General features: G+C 36.8%; 3 protein-coding genes across 3 annotated transcripts; 2 read left to right on the forward strand and 1 right to left on the reverse strand.

Moving 5' to 3' along the window:
• Positions 1-340: 340 nt before the first annotated feature.
• On the reverse strand, positions 341-3,903 carry prph2la (peripherin 2-like a; the record flags this gene model as incomplete). The annotated part of the gene is made up of 3 exons (XM_083544111.1): positions 341-1,580; positions 2,992-3,238; positions 3,323-3,903. The coding sequence occupies 3 exons, from the start codon at positions 3,901-3,903 to the stop codon at positions 1,317-1,319; spliced, it is 1,092 nt and encodes a 363-aa protein (XP_083400237.1). The 3' UTR covers positions 341-1,316.
• Positions 3,904-6,274: 2,371 nt separating this feature from the next.
• On the forward strand, positions 6,275-17,595 carry LOC310727529 (uncharacterized protein). Its single transcript, XM_083544091.1, has 18 exons — positions 6,275-6,366; positions 6,438-6,561; positions 6,672-6,761; positions 6,853-6,960; positions 7,098-7,256; positions 7,657-7,735; positions 7,881-8,079; positions 8,395-8,535; positions 8,968-9,076; positions 9,175-9,304; positions 9,418-9,565; positions 10,783-11,032; positions 11,133-11,220; positions 13,291-13,370; positions 13,460-13,626; positions 13,763-14,255; positions 14,367-14,443; positions 17,385-17,595. Exons 2-18 carry the CDS (start codon positions 6,462-6,464, stop codon positions 17,400-17,402), a joined length of 2,436 nt encoding a protein of 811 aa, XP_083400217.1. The 5' UTR covers positions 6,275-6,366; positions 6,438-6,461; the 3' UTR covers positions 17,403-17,595.
• A 2,978-nt stretch (positions 17,596-20,573) lies between these two features.
• Positions 20,574-23,881, forward strand: tmem179ab (transmembrane protein 179a-B). The gene is made up of 4 exons (XM_083544181.1): positions 20,574-20,948; positions 21,507-21,644; positions 22,207-22,285; positions 22,384-23,881. The coding sequence occupies exons 1-4, from the start codon at positions 20,614-20,616 to the stop codon at positions 22,564-22,566; spliced, it is 735 nt and encodes a 244-aa protein (XP_083400307.1). The 5' UTR covers positions 20,574-20,613; the 3' UTR covers positions 22,567-23,881.
• Positions 23,882-23,930: the final 49 nt, after the last annotated feature.

Consider the following 23,930-nt stretch of genomic DNA (forward strand, 5'->3'; position numbering starts at 1 on the left):
CTATATGAATTGCCTTACTACAGAATTGTTTAAGAATTCCTAAAAAGATCCGTTAATGTATAAATAGTTTCTAAACGCACTTTTTGAAAGGCAATTACATTTCCAACTGTATATTATTCAAGCGAAGTGGGTAAGACATTGGACTGATTGGAAGATTGCAAGTTAAAATTGCAGTTTTATAAATGATATAATTGTATGTCGCTCTGAAAAAAAGGTGTCTGCAAAATGCTGTAAAGGTAAAGACAGGATTCAGCAGAATTGAAATAAACCAGGTCATTAGATTGTAAAAATTAAAATGAACGTTTAAATCCCTTTAACTATTCATTAGGACCACAAAGGCTTCTAGTGTTGTAAAATTTTTATTTCAGTTTTCAGCAGGGTAACAATGCACAACCCATTCAAAAGCATTCCCGCTGTACAGTCTGTTCAGTACGTGTAACAATTGGACTCTTCAGAACCTCCCTTATCCTCCCCCCTCATCGTGCTGAATTTCCACTCTTTAATTGTTCTCGTAGGTCTGTCCCTAATACTTTTTATTTCAATACTTCAACATAACTGTCTGTCACTGGCATATTTTGTTGTACAGCTGTAGATATATGTTACTGCCATTTTTACCAAAGTGTCATATAAAGTAAGGTTTCTGGATTAAAATCCCTCTTTTTTTATGTTAATTAAAAGCATTTAAGTAGTGCAGTATATTCAAATTAGTGTTGCAATATTTAAACGCAAGAGGCTTTGGAGGTAGTTTCTCACCAGCTTTCCAAGTTCACCACTCAGTTTTAGGCACAGGTTGAGATAAAATACAATTATTATTGCTGTTCTACGTAATCATCCATGTTGCATGCAACAATGACAGACTGCAGCATCTGTGCTGATGAAATATAACACCAGGAAGCAGCATCTAAATTCTAAAGCAAGTAACAATATTAGAAATTTGATGAAAAATATCTATAGTAGGCATTCCCAAAAAACTTTCAAACTGTAAGACTGAGGTGTGATCACAGAGTGAGTTTAAGACTTTATGTTGCATTAAAATTTTTGATGGGTTGCTTTAAAGTTTTGACTTTCTCGTCATGATTTGAAAAGTGAAATCATCTTTAATAAGTTTTGTCATTGTGTTTAGTTCCTATAGGAGTGCTTACCTATTATCCACTGAATATAATAAAAATGTCTCTTATGCTGTCCTGTCTACACACGGCCCAAGTCTAGGGTTACAATTTCTTCTCGGGCTTATAGGAATGGTATAAGATTGGAGAACTCATTGTAAGCTGTTCAATATAATAGTGACAGTTTGGACAAAAATTACAGGGATACGGTTAACTGGCCACAGGCATTTGCTTAGGTGGTACATTGTCAGGACCATAGTGTGCTGTGGATGGCCTGTTTACATTGGGGTCCCCATTTTCAGCCTCAATCTGATTTCCCTTGCCCAGGTTTTTTATCATGTTGAAGCTAGAGCGTGCAGTTTCCGCAAAGCTGTTTTCCAACAGCCATCCTTCTGATTCAGATTCTGCATCTCCTTGAAGCAGCACATTCTCCAGAGCTGTCTGTAAGTACCGGACACCAGTGAGCACAGAGAGCTGTAATTATAGAGAGAGAATGTGTAGAAATAGGCTGTTAGATAACCTCTTTGTTATTAGAAAACAAATGGCATTACAGGACATTCAAAAGTATTAAACCCCCTTCACTTTTTTTTCCCCTCAATTTCAGCCTGATACTACAACTGTTAAGATAATTTTTTCTGATTACTCCAGTCAGTAGATTAGTACAGACTAAGTGAAAACAGAGTTTTAGAAATGCATGCAAGCATCATGAGCTGTGTGTGTGTGTGTGTGTGTGTGTGTGTGTGTGTGTGTGTGTGTGTGTGTGTGTGTGTGTGTGTGTGTGTGTGTGTGTGTGTGTGTGTGTGTGTGTGTGTGTGTGTGTGTGTGTGTGTGTGTGTGTGTGTGTGTGTGTGTGTGTGAGAGAATTTGGAAAGCTACACACCTCTCTATAGAAGGCCTCACAGCTGGCTGTGCATATCAGAGCAAAAACCAAGCCATGAGGTCAAAGGAACTGATCTTTAATCATAGATTAATGAGAACAATTAATCTTTGAGAATTTATTAGTAATGAGAATCTTAAACTTAACAGTAGTAAAACTGAAATCCCTGAAGAGCTTATCACATCTGTAATATAAATCGCCTCTGCTAGGTTCTCTCAATGAGGAGAGCCGCTATTATGGTTCATGCTCTTGTCATGTCATGCCTCACGCATAGACTACTGCAATGCTGTTTTTTTGGTCTACACCATAAAATCCTACACAAGTTACAGTTGGTGCAGAATTTAGCTGTATAAATACTCAATAGAACTCCTACAATGGCCACATAGCTCCTGTTCTTCAACAGCTGCACTGGTTTCCTGTTAAACAGCACACTGAATATAAAACCCTGCGTTTCATTTATAAGGCTTTACATAATATGACTCATATTATTCTGACCTACTTCTAACATATACTCCTTTTCAAACTCTCAAATCAATGTCCTTACTCAACTTAGTTCTTCCTCGTATGCGTTTGGGACTATTATATCTATGGGATCTCAAGCTACGCTGCCCCATATGGAATTTACTACTTCTTAATATCTGCAACAGCAAGTCTATCTCTGTTTTCAAATCTCATCATCTTTTCAGACAGGCATATAATTGACAATGTATTTGTGCAACTTTCTGGTTGTATAGTGTTGATAAAATATTTTATTATTATTATTATTAGAACAAAAATAATAATTTTAACAATTGTTGTATCAGGCCGCAACAACAAAACTGAAAAAGGTGAAGGGGTCACCTTTGTGACCCCTATGTGTCTCAAAAATCAAGTATTTACATGAGACTTATACACAAGGCCACTGGATGTTCATGGCTTCATATAGGTTATATATTGAATATAAGGTTGAGTGAAAATGCAAAGAAAGCACATAATACACATATACCTAATTGAAAATGCAAAACCAACCTCAAAGAGCCAGATGAGAAGCACGATAAGGCCGATTGAGTGCATTATGTTGGTGAAGTATTCCACCAAAGCCTGGTGACAGCCTTTATTCCATAAGTTGAGCTCCTCTGTCTTATAGTCATAGTTAAAGTGAGCTGAGTTGTTAGTGATTTGATACTGAATACACGGTCGAGGTGAATTGACGTTACAGCAGCTGAAAGGTACTCCATCAACCAGGTACTTTCCTTCAACGTTGCTGCGGAAACGGCTGCGCAAAATGGAAGTTATACAACCAATCAATGTTTTTAAGCATACTTATGTACAATATCAATCATTAAAACATCTTACTTACTCCACCACTTCCTGCTTGGACATGTCCAGGTAGCGAGTGCTAATCCACTGAATCTGGAACCAGTCCCTGTGGTTTTTATTACCGCAACATTGGAGTTGGATCTGCAGCAGGTCAACAGTGCTTTTAAGGAAGCAGCGACCCGGTGTATCCGTATCTTTATAGTAGCGTATAGCCTCCTGTAGGCCTAGTGCTAGTGATTCCTTCAGTTCCCCATGCATGGTGTAGCACATTAGTGCGCCGACCAGCACACACAGGGTGAAGAAGAATGTGCAAATTATATAAGGGAGCATCAGAAGCTTCCAGCGCAAGAACTTGTTGGTGTCTACACAGTCATAGCAGATCTTTCCTCCGACAAAATTGATTATGCATGCTATCAGCCCCACTGCAATTAGCATATCTGGTACAGAATGAACATCCTGCTTAGCCATTAGCTCCATCCTCTTATTGATCTCCACTTTTAGGAAAAGGCCCAGGCTAAACAGTATGAGGCCTGTCACCACAGAAATCCAGTTCAGCAACCATAGCACCTGGGCAAGCCTGTCTCTCTGGGTTTTAGTGAATCTTACGTGTAGGACAGCCATTTATGGATAGATCCTTGGGCTTCAGTTTAGGGAGTGTAATAAATTGTTTAGGGCAGAGGAAACAATTGGGGGGTTTAATATCAGCTGTTCTTTAACTTGATGCTGATGAGGACATCAAGCCAAAATTTAAGTTCCCTTTAAAGCTGCTTTGGTTTTAAAAGCAAGGCATTTTAAAATGGATTCATTGTCTGTTCAGTGTTGAGAAGCAAATCAATAAAAGCAAGCAGAATAATGCTGTGTCCGTAAGCAACAGTATGTTTGGCCTTTTGGAGATACACATGTGTGGATCTGCCTTTGGGAAGCGGATGTCAGCCTAGTTTGTAGCTATTTCTTCAAGTGACCTGAAAAATGCTCACATGCTTACACACAGTCAAAAGCAACAGACAAGTTAGTTTTTCATTCTAGGGTTTCTCTATTAGAAATAGATTTCCAACAATGTATCACCATGACAAAGCACATTTAACTTGAAGACTGGAAATGGGCATCAAGATTTTTCAGGTTTGGAAAGTCTGCACTATTAAGAACTATTTGCTTCAAAAACAAAATTACATTTACAAAGCAAATCAAACAGATTTTGCTTTCACTTAAACACACACACACACACACACACACACACACACACACACACACACACCTGCTTGCATTTGGTCAGACAATAAAAAGGATCCTTAGACAATTAGCGGGAGTAGTAAACGCCTTAATACTCACCAAAACATGTCTGTTTCTGCTAAACCTCTGAAATAACATTTCGGACTGGTTCTTTGTTCTTCATTAGCTATTCTCAGTTTCATTGTGAGCACACATTTACACGTTGATAGGTCAGAAAAGCTGATGTGTCTGTAAGATATTGTTACAGGCCCCGGCTCTATAATCTCCTGTAAGCACTAATCAGCCCAGTTGGATTTGGCATAGTACCTTCTGTCACAAGCACAAATCTCACTGATGCACTGCAGTATATGTGTGTAATGCAGTTGATAGGAGTAGTGTTAGTAAGACCAAAAGAAATATTCTGGGTTTCCCTATGAACTCAACATTTCTCATCTTATTGTAGTGCAATGATTTAACAAGAGTTAAATCATGTTTTATTTATTTTATTGTTTTGACTCGACAGTTACTCTACTAGCTTATAAAGGAACAGTATTTTCTTTCTGTGATAACAACCAAAAACTGCAAAAAATACAACAGCAATCTCAAACAAGGATAATTGTAACTACCTTCAATTAAAGTTTGCTGGGAGTTTATCAGTCTCTTACATTGTTTAGAGACATTTTGTCCCCTTTACAACATTGCTTCAGTTTATTATGATTTGTGGACATTCATTTATTCACAGCTCTCTTATGATCCTGCCACAGCATCTCAACACAGTTTAAGTCTGAACTTTTTTTTTATTTGGTTAGTGTTTTAAACAATAGACATTGTCTTAAAGCAGCAGGCACTTGTTCTTGATTATTGTTCTGTTGCATGACCCAAATTTGGGTATTTTAAATTGCTGGAAATATGGCCTCATATTAATCTCAAGAATATCTTGTGCATTTTGCAGTTTAGCACTATCTTGCTGAAATATAAAAGGCCTTCCCTGAAAAAGATGTTGTTTTAATAAAAGCATACAGTATGTTACTCTAAAAACTGTATATACCATCCTGCGTTGATTTTTGCAGTGATTTTTATGCCAGAATCATTCCTGCTTTAAATGCAGTGCCGTCTGCAAGCCCGAAGATCACGTGCATCCAATATTGATTTTCACAATTTTGCGCACAGTGACTTTCCCCAGAGTCTCTGAATCTTTTGATGATAAAACAGTGTGTACTGTAAATGATGAGATTAAATGTCGTTACAATTTTATGTTGAGAAACATTATTTTAAAATGGTTTTAAATTTTGTAGAGGGTTTTTTTTTTTGCAGAATGGTAAACCTTTGCCTATCTGTAATTCTGAGAGACTCTTCCACTCTAAAACACATTTCTATACCCAATCATGTTACAGACCTGCTGCTAATTAACCTAATTTGTTGCAAAAATGTTCCTCCAGCTGTTAGTAAAACTTAATTTTCCAGCATTTAGTTGACCTGTTCCAAACGGTCTTCTATTCTCTGCTATGAATATAATGAGTTTATGAGATTTGCAAATCAATGCATTCTATTTTTATGAATATTTTACACACTTCTTTGAAATTGGGGTTGTATTAGAATTTTGCTTTAGACTCTTAATCTCGGTATTACCTATGTGAAATTTGCCCATCCATATAACATTTTCTTATGCAATAAGCTCCTTTATGTTACATGCATATTTCATTTAATATCACATATACACTCTCTTCAGACTACCTACAGAACTGTGTACATGTCTAGATTATTGGATTATTCTGACGTTGACAGGATTGAGTCGGAGTAAATGCATGCAGATGCTCGGTCAGCAGATTTGGACACATTTCTTATTCCAGTGCTGAAATAGACAATTGCTTACTGGTGAGTACTGGATTTTTTAACATTGGCGACACCATATTTATAAAAAAAAAAACATTTCTCCAGTATTACAGCCATTACAGCCAGTATTAGTGAAAATGGAGACAATGCTCAATACAGAAGTCCTCTGGAACAAAGCTTTAACAGACAACAATGTGAAAGGTATCATTTGCTGGCTCCGGAGTCTCACCACCGAAGGCAAGAATAGGCCTAATGACTTTCTTGTAATTATGCTTGCACATTACACAATGTATGACAATGAATTTATGCTTTGGCTTAATTACAAATCTGATGTCATGACTCTGTAGGTCAACATGATGCTGAGAAGAGCCTTGCAAAGTTTAACTGTTGGCTTCGGTGTTCCATAGAACGGATCAAGAAAGAATTACTAACTCTCTGTAAGTAGAATGCTATAAAAAGATGCACTATTAAGATATGTATAAGTAAATGACACAGCTATAGAGTTGCCACTTCTCTCTGTGGCCCCAGGCTTTGACCACTGTCATGACCTGTGGATGTTTCTAGGCCGTACGTCCTTCACTAAATTATCTATAGTGACACAGAAACTTAAGATTTTGCTCTTATTGACTCGTTGGGGTAAGTCACACTCTGGTCATTTCTGTTCAGTTCATTTTAGCATGTGGTATTCTTACACTAAGTAATGTGAAAAGGTACAGAGGACTGAAAAGACAGATCCTTCTTTTTTTTTGTTCTGCCTCTCCCCTCTCCTTTAGATGTGTCAGGGCACACATGTGTAATGTGTCAAATTAATCCCAAAGCTATGTCGCAATGTGGATGCTGGAATCGGGATGTACACACACTGCGACAACACATCCTGTTGGGAAGACTGGTACAGTGGTGGAGCTTCAGTGGACTTCTGCCACAATACCCAGGTGATGTTTTAAATGACAATCAGGATTGTACAGTATGCACATGTTCTTATGTGTACACATTTGAAACAATAATATAAAACCAGTCATTTAGCATTTTTATAGCTGTGCATGTGAGTCTTTGCATACCTCAGCTTGTTGTCATCAAAGCACTGGGTCAGGCATGATTAAGCGACTAGATCAAGGACCCAAAATTGGCTAATGGCAGCAGACATTTCTTCATATCACTAAAATTACAGCTTGACCCACTGAGCCATAGGTCTTTCTGAGAAATCAAGAGCAATATGACATAATGTAGGAAAATAAGTAGATGCACAATTACATAAATAAGGGTGTTATCTTAAAAGAAGATCAACATAAAGAAATAACTACAAATGTAAAATACTGGCATCTTCTCTTTAAGATGCCAATGAGCTGGAGCAGATCTCTCAGATGTGGCAGGATATGAAGCAGCACCACAAGACAAATTGTTTGCAGCTAAGGTAATTTACTATACACAAATAGTCAAGTGCGCTGACACAGTATATTTCCTGAACACTCCTTGTTATACTTTGCTTCTGTATTGCTGAAAAAGCTTTACAGGTTCTGCACAGATTAAAAATATATCTCTTTGTTTTCTCTTCTCAGGTGTGTTATTGAGGATAAATATAGAGGGAGCTCCATTATACAGGCAATTGTGGCTTATATGCACAAACAATATGGGCCACTATGGGTTTCAGAAGATTGCACCAACCAGACTTACCCACCACCTTCCCTCCAATCTCTCTTAAAGCTAGTACTGGTCCCATATACAGACACTGCATACAACACATCTGCTCTAGCCATTGTATCCTTTTTGTGATTGGCTAATTTATATTAAATGATAATACAATTAGATTGATATGTGGCAAAGGTTCATCTCTTGGATCAACATGGATGTTCTTTGCATATGTTTTTCACTAGGATTTCTAGGTCTGTATGATGGTGTGAATATTGGTGTGAATAAGTGTAGTCCTACTTTGTACCCTGTGATCCCTGGGATAAAAAACATTTCAACTGAAAACCTGAAAAAACAATTACTCTAGAAAAATACATACATAAATGGGTGTGGGTTTTCTCGCATTCTCTTTTCTTTATGCTCTATTTAACTCTTTATTTACAGATAATGTATTTTATTCTGGATGTGTCTAGCATTCAATGTAAAGGAAACCTGCTGGAGTCTTTCCGCCATACCTTTTGCATACCATCCAGATTCTCGCAACAGATCTACGGATTGTGGCTCCTAGACCATGGCTTTGTATCTGTATGCCATCTTGTAGTATCACACTTATATAATCCAAAAGTTATAATTTAGAATAGTTATCATGTCACAGTTATGCTGTGTTAAGGACTTTGCTAAGAGAGGGGCAGATGCAAGCAGCAATGAAGTAACTTTACTACATCAAGCCTGCTATAGAGAACATATTCTTTCAGCTATGTTGCTAAGGCTAAGAATCTGCTCAAATGGGGCCAATCAGGAAATAAATATCCACTCAAACATATCATATGTGGCTGTGAAAATTTTTATCTCTGTAGAGAACTACTGACCAGTGTATGTAAGGTGACACAGTAAGATGTGCCTTTGCACAGTGATTACTCTGAGCTTAGTAAACTAGCTATTTTCAAACGAAAAATTACTTAAAAACATCTTGCATATCCATAAAAATAATTTACTAACCATTTCCTTTTATTGCAGGATATTCTACATCTCGGCTTATCGGAAAGACAGAATTCAAGGAAAACTGACAGCATAAACCAAAGAGATCTTGGTGATAAGGTTGCAGAAAATAAGGTTGTTGTAAAAGGTGACCTAATTTTATTCATTGACTGATAAAAACTTCATTATTATAGGATCATAAATATGATCATGTTCAGTTCTTTAGTCATCTTTTAACACTTTCAGGATGTGCTCCTATTCCACTGTCTGCACTGCTCTACCAGTGTCTGTTTAATGGCTCTCTGACTCCTGGAGATTTTCTCAGACTATTTAGAGAAGCTGTAACAGAGCTTAACTCATCAGAAAAACATACAAGGTATTACAGTATGCAATAATGCCTATATACAGTAGTTAAAATGGTAAAACAATAATAGAGGAATAACTCATGTTGTACAATTACATATGTTTATGTTGTTCCTGCATATTAAGAATGATGGTGGTATGGCCAAAATACTTTGGGAGAACTGAAGAAAACAGGATTGTGTCACAGTCACCTGAGACCTATTGTGAATTACCAATCTCTTCTAATCCTGAGCTTCAGAAAGAAGAGACAGAGTTGTTACAGTATGACAGAATGGTAAACCGTGCCTCTGCACAATTCTGTATTAAACACTATGATAAAGTAATAGGCAAATATATTTAGGGGTGTAACGGTACACGTATTCGTACTGAAATGTTTCGGTATAGGACTTTTTGTTCGGTAAAAGCAATAATTTTACATGCGGAACATCTGAGTTAAAACGTATTAACGTTTAGAACGTACTAGGTGGCAGACAGCAAGTTTGTTTAATCTCCTCTGAGTGCATTTATTATTATTATATTATATTATATTATATTATATTATATTATATTATATTATATTATATTATATTATATTATATTATATTATATTATATTGTGCGGTAGCAGGGAGAAGAGGTGGAGAAGAGTGGCAGGAGTGATTTGTGATCGAAAGTTATCTGCAAGAGTGAAAGGCAACGTTTATAGGACTGTGGTGAGACCTGCGATGTTGTATGGTTTAGGGACAGTAGCATTGAGTAAAAGACAGGAGGCAGAGCTGGAGGTAGCAGAGATGAAGATGTTAAGGTTTTTGTTGGGAGTGACGTTGGAAGGCCAAGGAGGAGGTTTATGGATGTGATGAGGGAAGACATGCAGATATTTGGTTTGAAAGAGGGAGATGTGGAGGACAGGGGGGTATGGAGACAGACCTAATGGGAGAAGCCAAAAGAAGGAGAAAGATTATAAAATATTATATTTAACCAAGCAGGCATTTTATTTTTAATTTGTTTAAAAATGTAAACTGTTTATGTTCACAAATCTAAAACTTTCTTTCGGCTTCTCCCCTTAGGGGTCGCCACAGCGGATCCTCCGCACGTTTGATTTGGCACATGTTTTACGCTGGATGCCCTTCCTAACGCAACCCTCCCCAATTTATCCGGGCTTGGGACCGGCACTAAGAGTGGCTGGGGATGGTTCCCTGACCGGGGATCGAACCCGGGTCGCAGCGGTGAGAGCGCTGCATCTTAACCACTAGACCACCAGGGGACCTACAAATCTAATTAGTAATAATCTGTGTTGATAAAAAATTACAAGCAATTTTATGTTTTGCGTTTCTTTCACCTAATCATAACGAAATTGTACCAAACCCAGACTTAAAAATCGAGGTACATATTGAACCATGAATTTCTGTTGCACCCCTGCTATATATACACATACTAGAGTCACAGGGATTTGACCTGTCTATCATCTTTATTTTTATTTACTGATGAATTTCTCTTCTTTATTTGTCTTTAGGAGGTTCATATATCTCCAGCAGTCCTCTCATCTGGCTCCACATCGCCAGACCGCATGGACTCTGCACCACATGCCGAGGGAGAACAAGAGAAGACCGATGATGAGGACTGTGACCTGCTAAGCAACAATCGCATGTCATGTAAAGATGCCAGCCAGTGCTCTTCTATTATCACTATTACTAGAGACGTCCCAAAGACTGCGCTCATCAAAAACTGCAGAGAAAGCATCGATGAGCTGGCCATGTCTGAGAGTGAGTCTAGCTGGGGGTTTTTTTTGTTTGTTTGTTTTTTATTTTTGATTGCTTGTTTTTCTTAATTTTCTTTTGACATTTTTTTATGTTTTTAATTTAGATGGTATTGAGCAGAGTTTGGCCTGTGCAGGAAATCTTGTAGATCCAAATGAGAGTCACATAATGAAAGTCACACAGATAGAAAGCAGGTAATTTTAATGGCCTCTTGCTGAATGTACGAACTGCTTTGGAAGACAATCAGTTAATAGCAATATGCAATGCACTTTTTAAAAGGCATTCAAAAGACTTTGTCAAAAGTTTGAAAGCACTTAGTCTTTTATTGTTTTTATAGACATGTACGTGTTCCTTTTGTTTATATGCCACAAACTATGTAGTTTAAGGGTATGGGGATTTTCTTTGACCAAACAAATGTGAAAAATCTATTTCCATTTAAAAATCCTTCTTTAGAATTAATTATAGCTTTACCCACTCCTAACATCTGGATAGTTGGTTTCTCCAAACATTTAGCTGAAATTCATTGCCATACCTCTTTTAAAACTCGCTAGAGGTGTTCTTCGCAGGTTGGATATTACTTTCTGACCTTTTGATCCAGCTCATTCCAGAGCAGTTCAATAGGATTTATAACTGGTGACTGGTGACTGGGTCAGCCATTCTATGATTGATAACACTCCAGCCAACTGTTTGCTCTCCACATAAACCCTTACAAAGCTTAGACATTTGCTTTGGGTCTTGGTCTTGTTGAATCGTGACACTGGTTCCAATTAACCACAATTAAGACAAAAAATTGACAGAATTCAATCATGGCATTAAAGTAGGGAACAGTAGACATGTTGGTTTAGTATTCCTTTAACTTGAAATAAGTCTCCCCTTCTCGGCTCCAAAACACCCCAAACCTTTAAGCTTTCACCTGCATGTTTGACCGTGGGTGTGAGCAGGGCCTGTTCTAGGCAATTATAATAGGGTGGGCTGGTACCAGTTATAGGTGGGCAATCAGTGACAGTGGCCCCAACACCAAAACCAGTTCTCCCCATAACTATTATTTACAAAATTAGAATAAATCTGATTCAAAAACGAAACATTGATAAACAAAAGAACTTCGACAACTTGAAGCATTTAACTGTACTTTAACTATAAACTCCATCAGTCTTGTTTTTATTGGTTCAGATTATTTCTCAATTAAAATTACTTTGTAAATCAACTTAAGCCTATTTTCAAACTTTAGTACAAAATCAGAACATTCTATAATGTGTCTTTTTTTTTTATTCATTACTTAATCAAAGATAGTCTCAGAACATTATAGAACCAATTTTCTTTTTTGGCATTTTTTTATAAAACAAGTAAACTTTTTTTTCCCCCTCAATTTATTTGTATTGTTAATCAGTTTTATCAGGCCCATACATCTGTCTATTCTAGTCTCCTGCTTCCCTTGGCAAGAATCCTTACAAACACATCTATATCTGAAGTATTTGTTATGGATTTCTCATGGGCCAAGATCTCAAAATTACAATATGGGGTAAGGTTTCTTGAAACTGTGGAGAAAGAATCTCACATAATGCAAAGACACCAATCCAGGTCTGCAGTTATGGCCATGTGCAAACCAGAAAGAATTAAATGAGTGGCATACATTACCGATAGCATGCTTTGGGTAATTAGCTAATATTAGCTGGGATGGAGCGTCATTATTAAAATTGCTAAGCACCTGAACTGGGGCTGAAACAGTCAGGAGATGAGTCTGCTTTGTTGCACTTGTAGAGAACTGGGAGTTGAATAAAGTGTAATAAAATTTAATGTAGGTTAAACAAGCATTGGTTAGATTCTGCACAACAAACACAAGCCAAAAAAAAGTAGACAAACTTTCAAAAAAGGCAGTATGGAGCTAAAGCCTGTAAGTGTGTCTAACTGAAAGCAGTGTGAGGCGAATGGTGAGAAAACTATTCTGTGCTGCTGGGGCAGAGCTTTGGGCTTGGCAGTAGGCTGCCCACACAATCAGAAGTTAGAAATCCGGCCTCTGGCCTTTTGTGTGAAGCAACATCATCTCTCCTGTTCTTTGTCTTATAGTTCTTAGAGCCAAAAAAAAAATTGTTATTTCTTAATCGATAGAACATTCTTTCAGTCATTTCAGTCATATAAACAAAGGGATCATGCGTGTCTCAGAAATGATATGACTAGTTGTTTCCAAACTTCTGACATGCACATATACTTGGCAAATAAAACAGTTTTGATCTGATATGTTTTACCCTGACATATAAAATTTACAGCAGTGAGGACAAACAGACCATGCTGCATAGTACTGCTATGACCCCTGTGAATGGGGACAATTATTTAATTCCTGATTATGGTAAGTATTTCTATTAACTTTTTTTAATTATTAAAAGTATTACATTGTTTGCTGCTGTAGTTTATAATCTTACTTTGTTTTTGTGATAGAGGAACCACTTGATGATATGGTCCAGGAGCCACATTCTGAGAGCGTAAGGGCAGAAGATGAGAATGAACAATTTAATGTTTTATATTCTAAGAGTGATAATTGCCAAAACACCATATGTGAGGAAACATTTGGATCAAACAGCTTTTTGAACCTGAATCCTTTAAAAGTGAGTAAAATCATTACCCTCATCTGTTCATTATGGACTATATTTTTTAGTATAGACTGCAACATTTACAATTGTATGACCTATTTCTTAATAAGTGGTTGATGTTTATTTAATATTCTTCCCTTTCTTTGTTTAGAGAGCATTGCCTTACTCTCCAATCGAGAAGAGCTTCAGGTCCTTCTGTTATGATTCCCAAGATGCCATGGATCAGCCGGAGATCCTTACCTCCTGTGCAATTACTGAGACCATGCCGGATCTCCTAGAAGAGCTTAGTGAACAGAACCTCACACTGGAGGAGGAGGAACCTAACCAACCTTCTGTTTTATCATCTGTCAAAAACTCTATTCTGGTAACGGATTTAAACTCTGTGAGGCATGGTTCTCGTCCTCATCAGCTTCAGATTTCTCTTGGAGCTCCAGTACTGCCCCTCAGCCATGCTGAGAAGACCAAAGACAAAGCAACCAGTGAGAGCAAAAATGCAAGACTTAAGGAGGTAGTTTGTTTTAGGACTACGTCAGGACGAATGGGTGACTGTAAGCTGGGCAGCTGGTGGAAGCAGGCTCTGGACACTAGAAGAGCCTCCACAGGATTGTTGCCTGCTTTTGAGCAGCTCCCTGCTGTCACAAAAGGTTACACTTTGCTACACAAAAGCAATCAAAGTCTGAAAGACTGATTGCAATTTTTTAGAGGTTTTCTTTTTTTTTAGTTCTCGTTAACTGAGTCTTCTTTTTCCCTCTTAGAAAAAAGACACTCTATTGTTCTAGGATGGCCTCAGTGTCATGGGCTAATCAGAGGATGCAAACAAGAGGTTAAACAGGTAGGATAATGTAATTTATAACTGGTATTAGAAATGACAATACACTTCACCTCTCACATCTTATATACCGGTACATGAATATCATATATATATATACAGGTGGTCGTCGACTTACAACCTATGCAACTTACGACCATTCGACTTTATGACCACAATTCGTACGTTATTTTTTACCAGCTTCCGGCATAATTTCACAGTACTGTACATATAGCCTACTCTACTTACGACCAAATCGTGTTACGGCCGATTTGTCTGTCCCAATTGTGGTCATAAGTTGACGACTACCTGTATGTATATATATATATATATATATATATATATATATATATATATATATATATATATATATATATATATATATGTGTATGTACAGTGAGAAAAATAAGTATTTGAACACCCTGCTCTTTTGCAAGTTCTCCCACTTAGAAATCATTGAGGGGTCTGAAATTGTCATCGTAGGTGCATGTCAGCTGATACAGCTGCAAATGATACAGCTGCAAATAAGTATTTGAACACCTGAGAAAGTCAATGTTAATATTTGGTACAGTAGCCTTTGTTTGCAATTACAGAGGTCAAACGTTTCCTGTAGTTTTTCACCAGGTTTGCACACACTGCAGGAGGGATTTTGGCCCACTCCTCCACACAGATCTTCTCTAGATCAGTCAGGTTTCTGGCCTGTCGCTGAGAAACACGGAGTTTGAGCTCCCTCCAAAGATTCTTTATTGGGTTTAGGTCTGGAGACTGGCTAGGCCACGCCAGAACCTTGATATGCTTTTTACAGAGCCACTCCTTGGTTATCCTGGCTGTGTGCTTTGGGTCATTGTCATGTTGGAAGACCCAGCCTCGACCCATCTTCAATGCTCTAACTGAGGGAAGGAGGTTGTTCCCCAAAATCTCGCAATACATGGCCCCGGTCATCCTCTCCTTAATACAGTGCAGTCGCCCTGTCCCATGTGCAGAAAAACACCCCCCAAAGTTATGACCCAAAAGTTATATTTTGGTCTCATCTGACCACATGACTTTCTCCCACGACTCCTCTGGACCATCCAAATGGTCATTGGCAAACTTAAGACGTGCCTGGACATGTGCTGGTTTAAGCAGGGGAACCTTCCGTGCCATGCATGATTTCAAACCATGACGTCTTGGTGTATTACCAACAGTAACCTTGGAAACGGTGGTCCCAGCTCTTTTCAGGTCATTGACCAGCTCCTCCCGTGTAGTTCTGGGCTGATTTCTCACCTTCCTTAGGATCATTGAGACCCCACGAGGTGAGATCTTGCATGGAGCCCCAGTCCGAGGGAGATTGACAGTCATGTTTAGCTTCTTCCATTTTCTAATGATTGCTCCAACAGTGGACCTTTTTTCACCAAGCTGCTTGGCAATTTCCCTGTAGCCCTTTCCAGCCTTGTGGAGGTGTACAATTTTGTCTCTAGTGTCTTTGGACAGCTCTTTGGTCTTGGTCATGTTAGTAGTTGGATTCTTACTGATTGTATGGGGTGGACAGGTGTCTTTATGCAGCTAACGACCTCAAACAGGTGCATCTAATTTAGGATAATAAATGTAGTGGAGGTGGACATTTTAAAGGCAGACTTTTGGGGTCTTTGAGGGTCAGAATTCTAGCTGATAGACAGGTGTTCAAATACTTATTTGCAGCTGTATCATACAAATAAATAGTTTAAAAATCATATATTGTGACAATTTCAGACCCCTCCATGATTTCTAAGTGGGAGAACTTGCAAAATAGCAGGGTGTTCAAATACTTATTTTCCTCACTGTATATATATATATATATATATATATATATATATATATATATATATATATATATATATATATATATATATATATATATATATATATATATATATATATATATATATATCATGTGCCGTACATGTGGAAAAGGAGGGTAATATGCCTTGCCCACACAGTGGCAGTGTTGGATTAATGTTATTCACACATTAATCTTTGTATTTCAGTACTGTATAATCCCTATCTTATGATATTGCATGTCCCATCTTTATCATAAACTAATGCATTGGTTTTTACTAAACCACAAATATTTTTAAACCAAATTTTTTTTTTTTGCAACATAGTTAAGATTGCTACATACTGTATATTCTTTTTGGTACGATGATGCTGGCCTAATACGACCTTATTAAAGTCTTTGGTCATGAGGTATGTAGAATGAAAAAAAAAAAACTAATTAGTTAAAAACAGATTACGAATTCCTGATATTCTTTACAAATCCAAAGAGTATAAAACCAATACTGTTCATCAGGATTAAAATGTTTACTATTTATTTATAATAATAATGCTATAACTCATGCAAGTGACCTTGTTGTTGAGAATTTTAAAAGCATTTAGAAATGCTGCAATATATTATTTTTGTTTACTGGTAGATCAACTGGAATTCATAAGTAAGGCTGAATGATGCACGAATCCATGTGATATCAAACTGATATTACATGCATAATCATTTGGCAAGGATTGTAAAATAGCCATCATTTATTAAATCCTCCACTTCATTTCCCCTACCTCACTGTAAAGAGCAGCTAGCTGTTATGATATATCAGCGTACTTTTGAAGGAAAAAGCTGCCCTTCATCATGGACTCAATTTGCTATTATATAGATTAATGGGATCAGGATATTTTAGCCCTGACTCCACCCACACATGCACAGAGGAAATGAATTGCAGCACAATGTAAGCTCCATATGCAACAACATTCTATTCGACTGTAGATGCGTGAAACTCTTCATGTTGAATTTTTTTAAAACTAACTTTGACAAAAACTGCTCATGCCTGAATGTTCACACTTCATAATTTTAAGATCTGTAGTAGGCATAGAAGTTTTTTTCCTTCTTTTTGACTGTATGATTCAACAGTTTATTGAAATTCATGCTATTGAGAAGTAATCCAAATTTAAATTGTGTTTCTAGACCACTAAAGAAGAATAAAGCAGCAGCAAAGCTAAAGGCAACAAGGGCAAACGGGTCAAACAATGCTGAGAGCAGGAGAAAGAGAGATCCATTTCTAATTTGCTTAGCATATATCTGCCATGTTAGATATGATTTACATTTGCCAATGTATTATATAAATAAATCTATTAAAATATATTTGAAATTTGCATTTTAATGAGGAGAATATATAAAAATAGCATCTGATGCCTTGGGCTTGTACTATCTTTCATGACAAATGAATGTGAATAAAACTGTATGATTCTGGATCCATTACACCTATCTTAATCATGTCAAAGGCATAGATTACATCCATCAGTGTCAATTAGATTTAACATGTTTACATGTTTTTTTGGTTTGCTGATTTTCTGATTTACATACTGTCCAGTTTTTTCTTTTTTCCCCCAATGGACAAATCCTGCAGCTTCAACAAAAACAGCTACATAAGCAAATATTTGTATCAGGAACAAAATAATAATTACAGGGTTCTGATTGCCCTCTGTTCTATGGGAGAAAATGATGAATGAATGAATGAATCAATCAATCAATCAATCAATCACTGTTTGCAAACTGATTTACAAATGTTTGATATTATTTAAATTGTAAAGGCAATGCTTTGGTTATAGAAACCCCCAGTTTTTCCAAGGAGCATTTAGAAAGTCAACATCATGAAGATCAAGAAAGACTTGTGCATGACAATCCTAAAAGATTACAAAAATAATTTTATAACTATATACTAGCAATATTAAAACCAATAATTATTTATACATTTTAAAGGAAGTATTTGGCACAATCACAAGGAGGCATCCATCAAAAATCTGGGTAAGAGGACTTAGTGTGTGTTTTTCCTGGTTCATCAGCATCCAATTAGCCTTCGTTTCTTAAACTTAGACCTTAGTTTTTTCCACTTCACTCCAAAATTTTAGTCCTGTTGGACTGGCTGTGTCTTCGATACAATACGCAACAAGTCAAATTAAATCAGAATTTCTTTTCTAAATGCATTTCGTTCTTGTGTCACTGTCTTAAACTTAGTAGCATTGCTAAAGCTGCAACACAGTTACTTCACTTTCCTTTTGGCCTTATGGAACCTTTCGTGTAAAACACAATGCAAAATGCATGTGGTCCATTCAAACTTCTTTCTGTACTGCATGTGTATAGTATTTGAGCAGTCAATTTGAGGACTGCATTTTTTTTCCAGATGTGAAAGCCTCTTTAGTATAAATTCCTGGGCTACTCCTCCTTGTAGCATAATGTTAATGTTAATATAAGTTAACTTGTAATAAAATGTATTTCATTCTCAGAAATTATTCCATCTATGAAATCAATGTAATGCAAATATATTTTATTAAATGGTTTGTTGTTTTATTCATGGCAAGTAACTGTATCCTTCAAGATGTAAAGCCAGTCTGCACTTTCCTGTGTCTTTTCAGCCTGGAAGCATAAACAGGCTTGTTTGCTTGGTTTAGATGGTGCGAATCTAGTTCATTAAAAATTAATGAACACCTTGATGCTGCAGAAGCCTTCAATGCAGCTGCTTTGTCCTGCCTCATGCAGATCTGTATAAATACAACTAAACTGAAATGACAGTCTCTTTTCTATGCTTGAACTAAAATCCAAACACACAAAGAGTCATACTGTATGTATTGTGTGGGCAGATATTCATGTTTCTGCAAAGTACATGTAAAGGAAAATGGCATTAGAAATTGGAGAAAATGTTCTCCCTGCATGGGGGTTTAAATAATTATATTAGTTATTAGAATATAATTATAATTATAATAGTTATTTCATTATTAGAATCAACATACTTTAGAATACATATAAAAATTGAAAGTAGACATTTATTTAGAATGTCTTTGTATCTTGTAGTATTAGGTTCTCCCTTCACTGGATATAAAAGATCCAAACCTGTTTTATCATGACAATGCCCCTATGAGGTCCATGAAGACATAATTTGCCATGGCTGGAATAGAATAACTTCTGTGTCCTGCATAGAGACCTGAAAACAATCTCAATGAACACCTTTTGATATGAACTGGAAGATTGACAGGCTTCTTCATGGCCGCAGGAAGTGGGGGTGCTGGGGGTGCTGCAGCACCCCCTATTGGCGAGAGAGAGATTTTTTTTAAATGTAGGCCTATTAAAAATATTTTGCACAATTTATAAATTCCTTATGAATATTTTAGGAAATGATTTTGACACACGTAGGCTATTAAGTGTATTTTGGATTTTAATTTAATTATTTTGATTATTTTAATTATATTGATTTTTCAAGTTCATTTGTAAAGGTGATTTTAGTTTGGCTTTCTCTGGCAGCGCGCAAACATAGCCTAAATGCCTTGCCCTTGTGGAAGATAAAATTAGCTCTTCGTACCTTTTACAACAACATGAAGATATCAGAAAAAGAGATCGGCGGTCTCTTTCCTGCTTGTGTTCCACATCCCTCTCAAAGCGCAGAGCGGGAGGCTATAACGCGTCTTTGTGTGGAAATATAAAACTTATTATTATTTTTTTTTCTTAATGGATTCAACTTTATTATATTATGAAACCAGTATTTACTGATATTTATTTAAATGCTTAACAGGCTTTAGTGTGTTGTTTCTTTGTTTTTTTTTTATTTATTATTATTTTAAAACAACCCCCCAAATACCGCAACACCGCCGGTATTTGGTCCACTACCACCGCGGTGGTAAAAAAAAAAGTGACATCGTCACAGCCCTATGTTATTTTTTAAAATGTATTCTAAATAGGCCCATAGGCTCATAGGTTTTTTTGTAAAAAAAAAAAAAAATAAATAAAATTCACAGCACCCCCTGTTCAAAATTACTTCCAGCGGCCCTGGGCTTCTTCACCCCACATCAGTGGCTGATCTCACTAATGCTCTTGTGGCTGAATAAACAAATCTCTACACAAACGCTCCAAAATCAACTGGAAATCCTTCCCCGGAGATTGGAGGTTAATCGAACAGGAAAAGGGGGCATTAAATATCGAAGAGGGTGCTCAAGAAGCACATATGTGTGTGTTGGTCGTGTCCACAAACATCTATCATGATTAGGCTATTAACTAAAAAAATAATACAATCAGCATCATATAGTAAAACTATAATTGCTAAACAGTATAGTGTGCTTTAAAAGTGTTATTTTTCAGTATTACATAATAAATTTGATGTTATCCTTTCTCACGCCAGAAGTGGAACTGCGCATGCGCAGCGGCGATGCTCAGCTGCTTGAGCGCGAGCCGGGTGAAAATGGCAAAAAACAATTTTATGTTCACGCAGTGCGTCTTGTACTTTCTGGCTTTCGTCTTCGGCTTTATTGCAGTTGTGCCTCTCTCGGAGAATGCCGAGGATTTCGGCGGGAAATGCTTGCTGTTCACGCGGGGTATGTGGCAGAACGAGAACATCACTGTGTCCAAGCAGCGTTTCATCGTGGAGGAATGGGGACCGCAGTCCTCCTGCAGCTTCATCACCTTCGCCGGCGTGGCCTCCCTGGTGCTGGCCGCTGTTCAGGCCTGGAGACTGCTTTTCCTCATCTGCAAAGGCCATGATGAGTAAGTCCACTTCCATTTCATACTTTCTATAGCTTTCTACAGTCTGGCAGATCGGACAGATACAGTGATGATGACAGAGATGCACGATAAAGGTGTACCAAACCACCAGATAGTAACTGTGTGTTTTAGAAACTAAAACGCAATATGATTTACAGTATACGAACAGACACTGCAAAAAAACAATATATTTATAAATTGTTTTGCACCATTTTAGACAAATATTTGTATTGCTTTTTGCTGGATAATGTGTGCACCGTGATTTATCAAAACACCCACAGGAACATCTGGAATATCTGCAATTGGTTGGCATGCACGCAGCTCACAATCAACGATTTTATCACGTGTTTCTAAAATGTTTGCGTATTGTTGTAAATCATTATTGCAAACACTAATTATGCAGTAGTGTAGGGAAAAAACCCCCATTAAAATTGCATTATAGTTTTATAACTAATGTTTATCCCTTTTCAGAGTAAGAAATGTTAAAATATATTTTTTTATGTACTCCATTATTTTTTAACAGTCAGACAGCTTTCTGAAATTTTGCTTTATTTTCCACAGCTCCATATTTAATGCCTTTTTGAACCTGCTGATCAGCTTATTCGTGGTGTGTGCTGTGTTCCTGTCCAGCACCATCGTGACTGTGGGCTTTAACCTGTGGTGTGATGCTATTACTGAAGAGGGCAGTATGCCCAGCAGGTAACAATACTGTATAAAGTGCGTCTCTTCATCAGGAATTCAAGGCTACAAATGATTCGTAAACACACTTGACTAAATCGATTACGAAAATGTATTCGCATTGGTTTTCATAATTGCTGTAATGTTTGCATAACCTTCTTTAAAACTCATCTATAATGTAAACGAATATGAGCCTATGTATCTGAACTGAATGTGGTACAGAACTAAAACCAGCAGAGGCAGTGGTTTAGCACTGTGCTAAATAATGCTTTCAGTCAGTCCAGCAGTGATGCATACAAAAAAATAAACAATCTAGACTGGTTTTAATTTTCATATTAATAAGAATAAATAACTGAATTATTTTTTACATACAGCCTAAATCTTGCTTTCACAAGCTTCAGTCAGTAGCTCTCTATTATTATTATTATTATTATCAAAAGCAGCACTGGACCAGTTCAGCACCAATGTGTTAAAGATTGATCATGTTTCACAGAACACCACTGAATAAATATGAATTTAAATCTTATGCTGTAAATATGTGTAAATGCCACTAATGCTTCTTCATTTCTATTTCACATTGTAGTTGTGAGGATTTACAGGATACTGATTTGGAGCTGGGGTTAGACAACTCGGCATTTTATGACCAGTTTGCAATTGCACAAGTATGATTTTAATATATTACACATAAAGCTGTCAGTAGAGATATGTTATGTACTTATTTGTTTTGATACAAAATGTATGCCAATCTGTTTCCATTTAGTTTGGACTATGGGCTGCTTGGTTGACCTGGTTGGGTATCACATTCATGGCTTTTTTGAAGGTCTACCATAACTACCGTCAGGAAGACCTGCTAGACAGCCTGATTCATGAGAAGGAGTTTCTGCTGGGCCGTTCCTCACGCCGCTGCTCTGACATACTAGACAAGAAAAGTCCCATGATCTGATTCTTTAAGCACAACACATTTTCCAATTGTCTGAAGGTGATGATTTGAGATGAGGAGACATAAAACTGACATGCACTGAAATAAATTGTGTTTCAAGTTTCTTTTTTTTGCCACAGACGTGTTGGACTCCCACTGTTAATATACCTAACACAGCGTCTTGACAGCCTGCCTATTATCTGTGGGAGGCTGGTAAAACTGAATGAAACGTTGACACGTACAGTATGAGTAAAAGGCTGTCTGTGAGCTTTCCCCAAAGAGTTAATTATTTAAAAAAACATTATTCTTTCTTTTATTTTTTTTATCTTTAAACAGAATTTAAAAACATTTAGTAATTGATTTGATTATTTATTTATTTCTAAGTATTATTTTTTTTAATCCATGAAGTGGTTAAAGATCAAACGGTGTACAACAGTTTTGTGGCAAAGAGAACCGTGGCTCATTTTTAGTCTCAGAATATAGAGATTATCAAAGCTTTTACAGTTATACAGGGGCGAAACTTGTAAGCTTTCTGTAATAACTCTATAGTGCTATTAAATTATTGTGAACCCTGTTTACATTACAATTAGTATCAATATTGCACCTTTCCAACAACTCTTACTATTACCATTATATTTAATAGTACTTATACTACACTAAAGGCAACTTACATTTCTTTGAAACTTCACTTTACAAATGATTATACTGTGTCTAATATAAGGCTCGAATTCTGTACTACAAGTCTCCTTAGAGTCCTTGTTTCTTATAAATTAGAAATGCTTTTTCAGTTAGCGTTTCATATATACACTATCTATATTGGTTTACAGTAGGTATCTCTTACCATGGTTTCTGTTCTTACCGTTACACTATTATCTATATGTAAATACATATAGAGTAAGTGTGATATATGTGTGAAGACTTGTACAACCATACAGGGAGTTCAATATAAAAACGTTGTGCATTACCTTCTTGCAACTTCTAACGAAAGATCATGGTGGACTTCTTAATCATGAGACACTTTTCAAATGAAAAACAAAATGGGTATTGAAGCAAAAAATGGCATACAGTTGCACAGTGTGTTCATTCAGTATTACTTTTTTTTTTAATGCAATGTCTAAGTATTTGCCACCTAATATCTTGCTTGCATGCTTTAATAAAACTGTGTGTGTGTGTGTGTGTGTGCGCATTTTCAATAGCCAAATAATCATTTTGTAACCTCAATAACATTTATATTCTGTGAGTATATTGATTTAAAAATGCATGACTAATGTTTTAAGCATATCTTTGAAATCTGTTAAACCTTTTACCATGTCCCATATAAAACACGTTCCATATTTAACCGTGTCCTTTTCCTTTTTATGTTTGGAGCTTTGAGTGAATTCATCTCC

Source organism: Silurus aristotelis (assembly GCF_946808225.1).
Source record: "Silurus aristotelis genome assembly, chromosome: 6".
Lineage (NCBI taxonomy): Eukaryota > Metazoa > Chordata > Actinopteri > Siluriformes > Siluridae > Silurus > Silurus aristotelis.

Coding starts and splice junctions, on each gene's coding strand:
- LOC310727529 (XM_083544091.1), top strand. CDS start 6,462: ATGGAGACAATGCTCAATACAGAAGTCCTCTGGAACAAAGCTTTAACA. Junction 6,562..6,671: donor CCGGAGTCTCACCACCGAAG/GCAAGAATAGGC, acceptor ATGACTCTGTAG/GTCAACATGATGCTGAGAAG. Junction 13,627..13,762: donor TGAACCTGAATCCTTTAAAA/GTGAGTAAAATC, acceptor TTCTTTGTTTAG/AGAGCATTGCCTTACTCTCC.
- tmem179ab (XM_083544181.1), top strand. CDS start 20,614: ATGCTCAGCTGCTTGAGCGCGAGCCGGGTGAAAATGGCAAAAAACAAT. Junction 20,949..21,506: donor ATCTGCAAAGGCCATGATGA/GTAAGTCCACTT, acceptor TATTTTCCACAG/CTCCATATTTAATGCCTTTT. Junction 21,645..22,206: donor GAGGGCAGTATGCCCAGCAG/GTAACAATACTG, acceptor TTCACATTGTAG/TTGTGAGGATTTACAGGATA.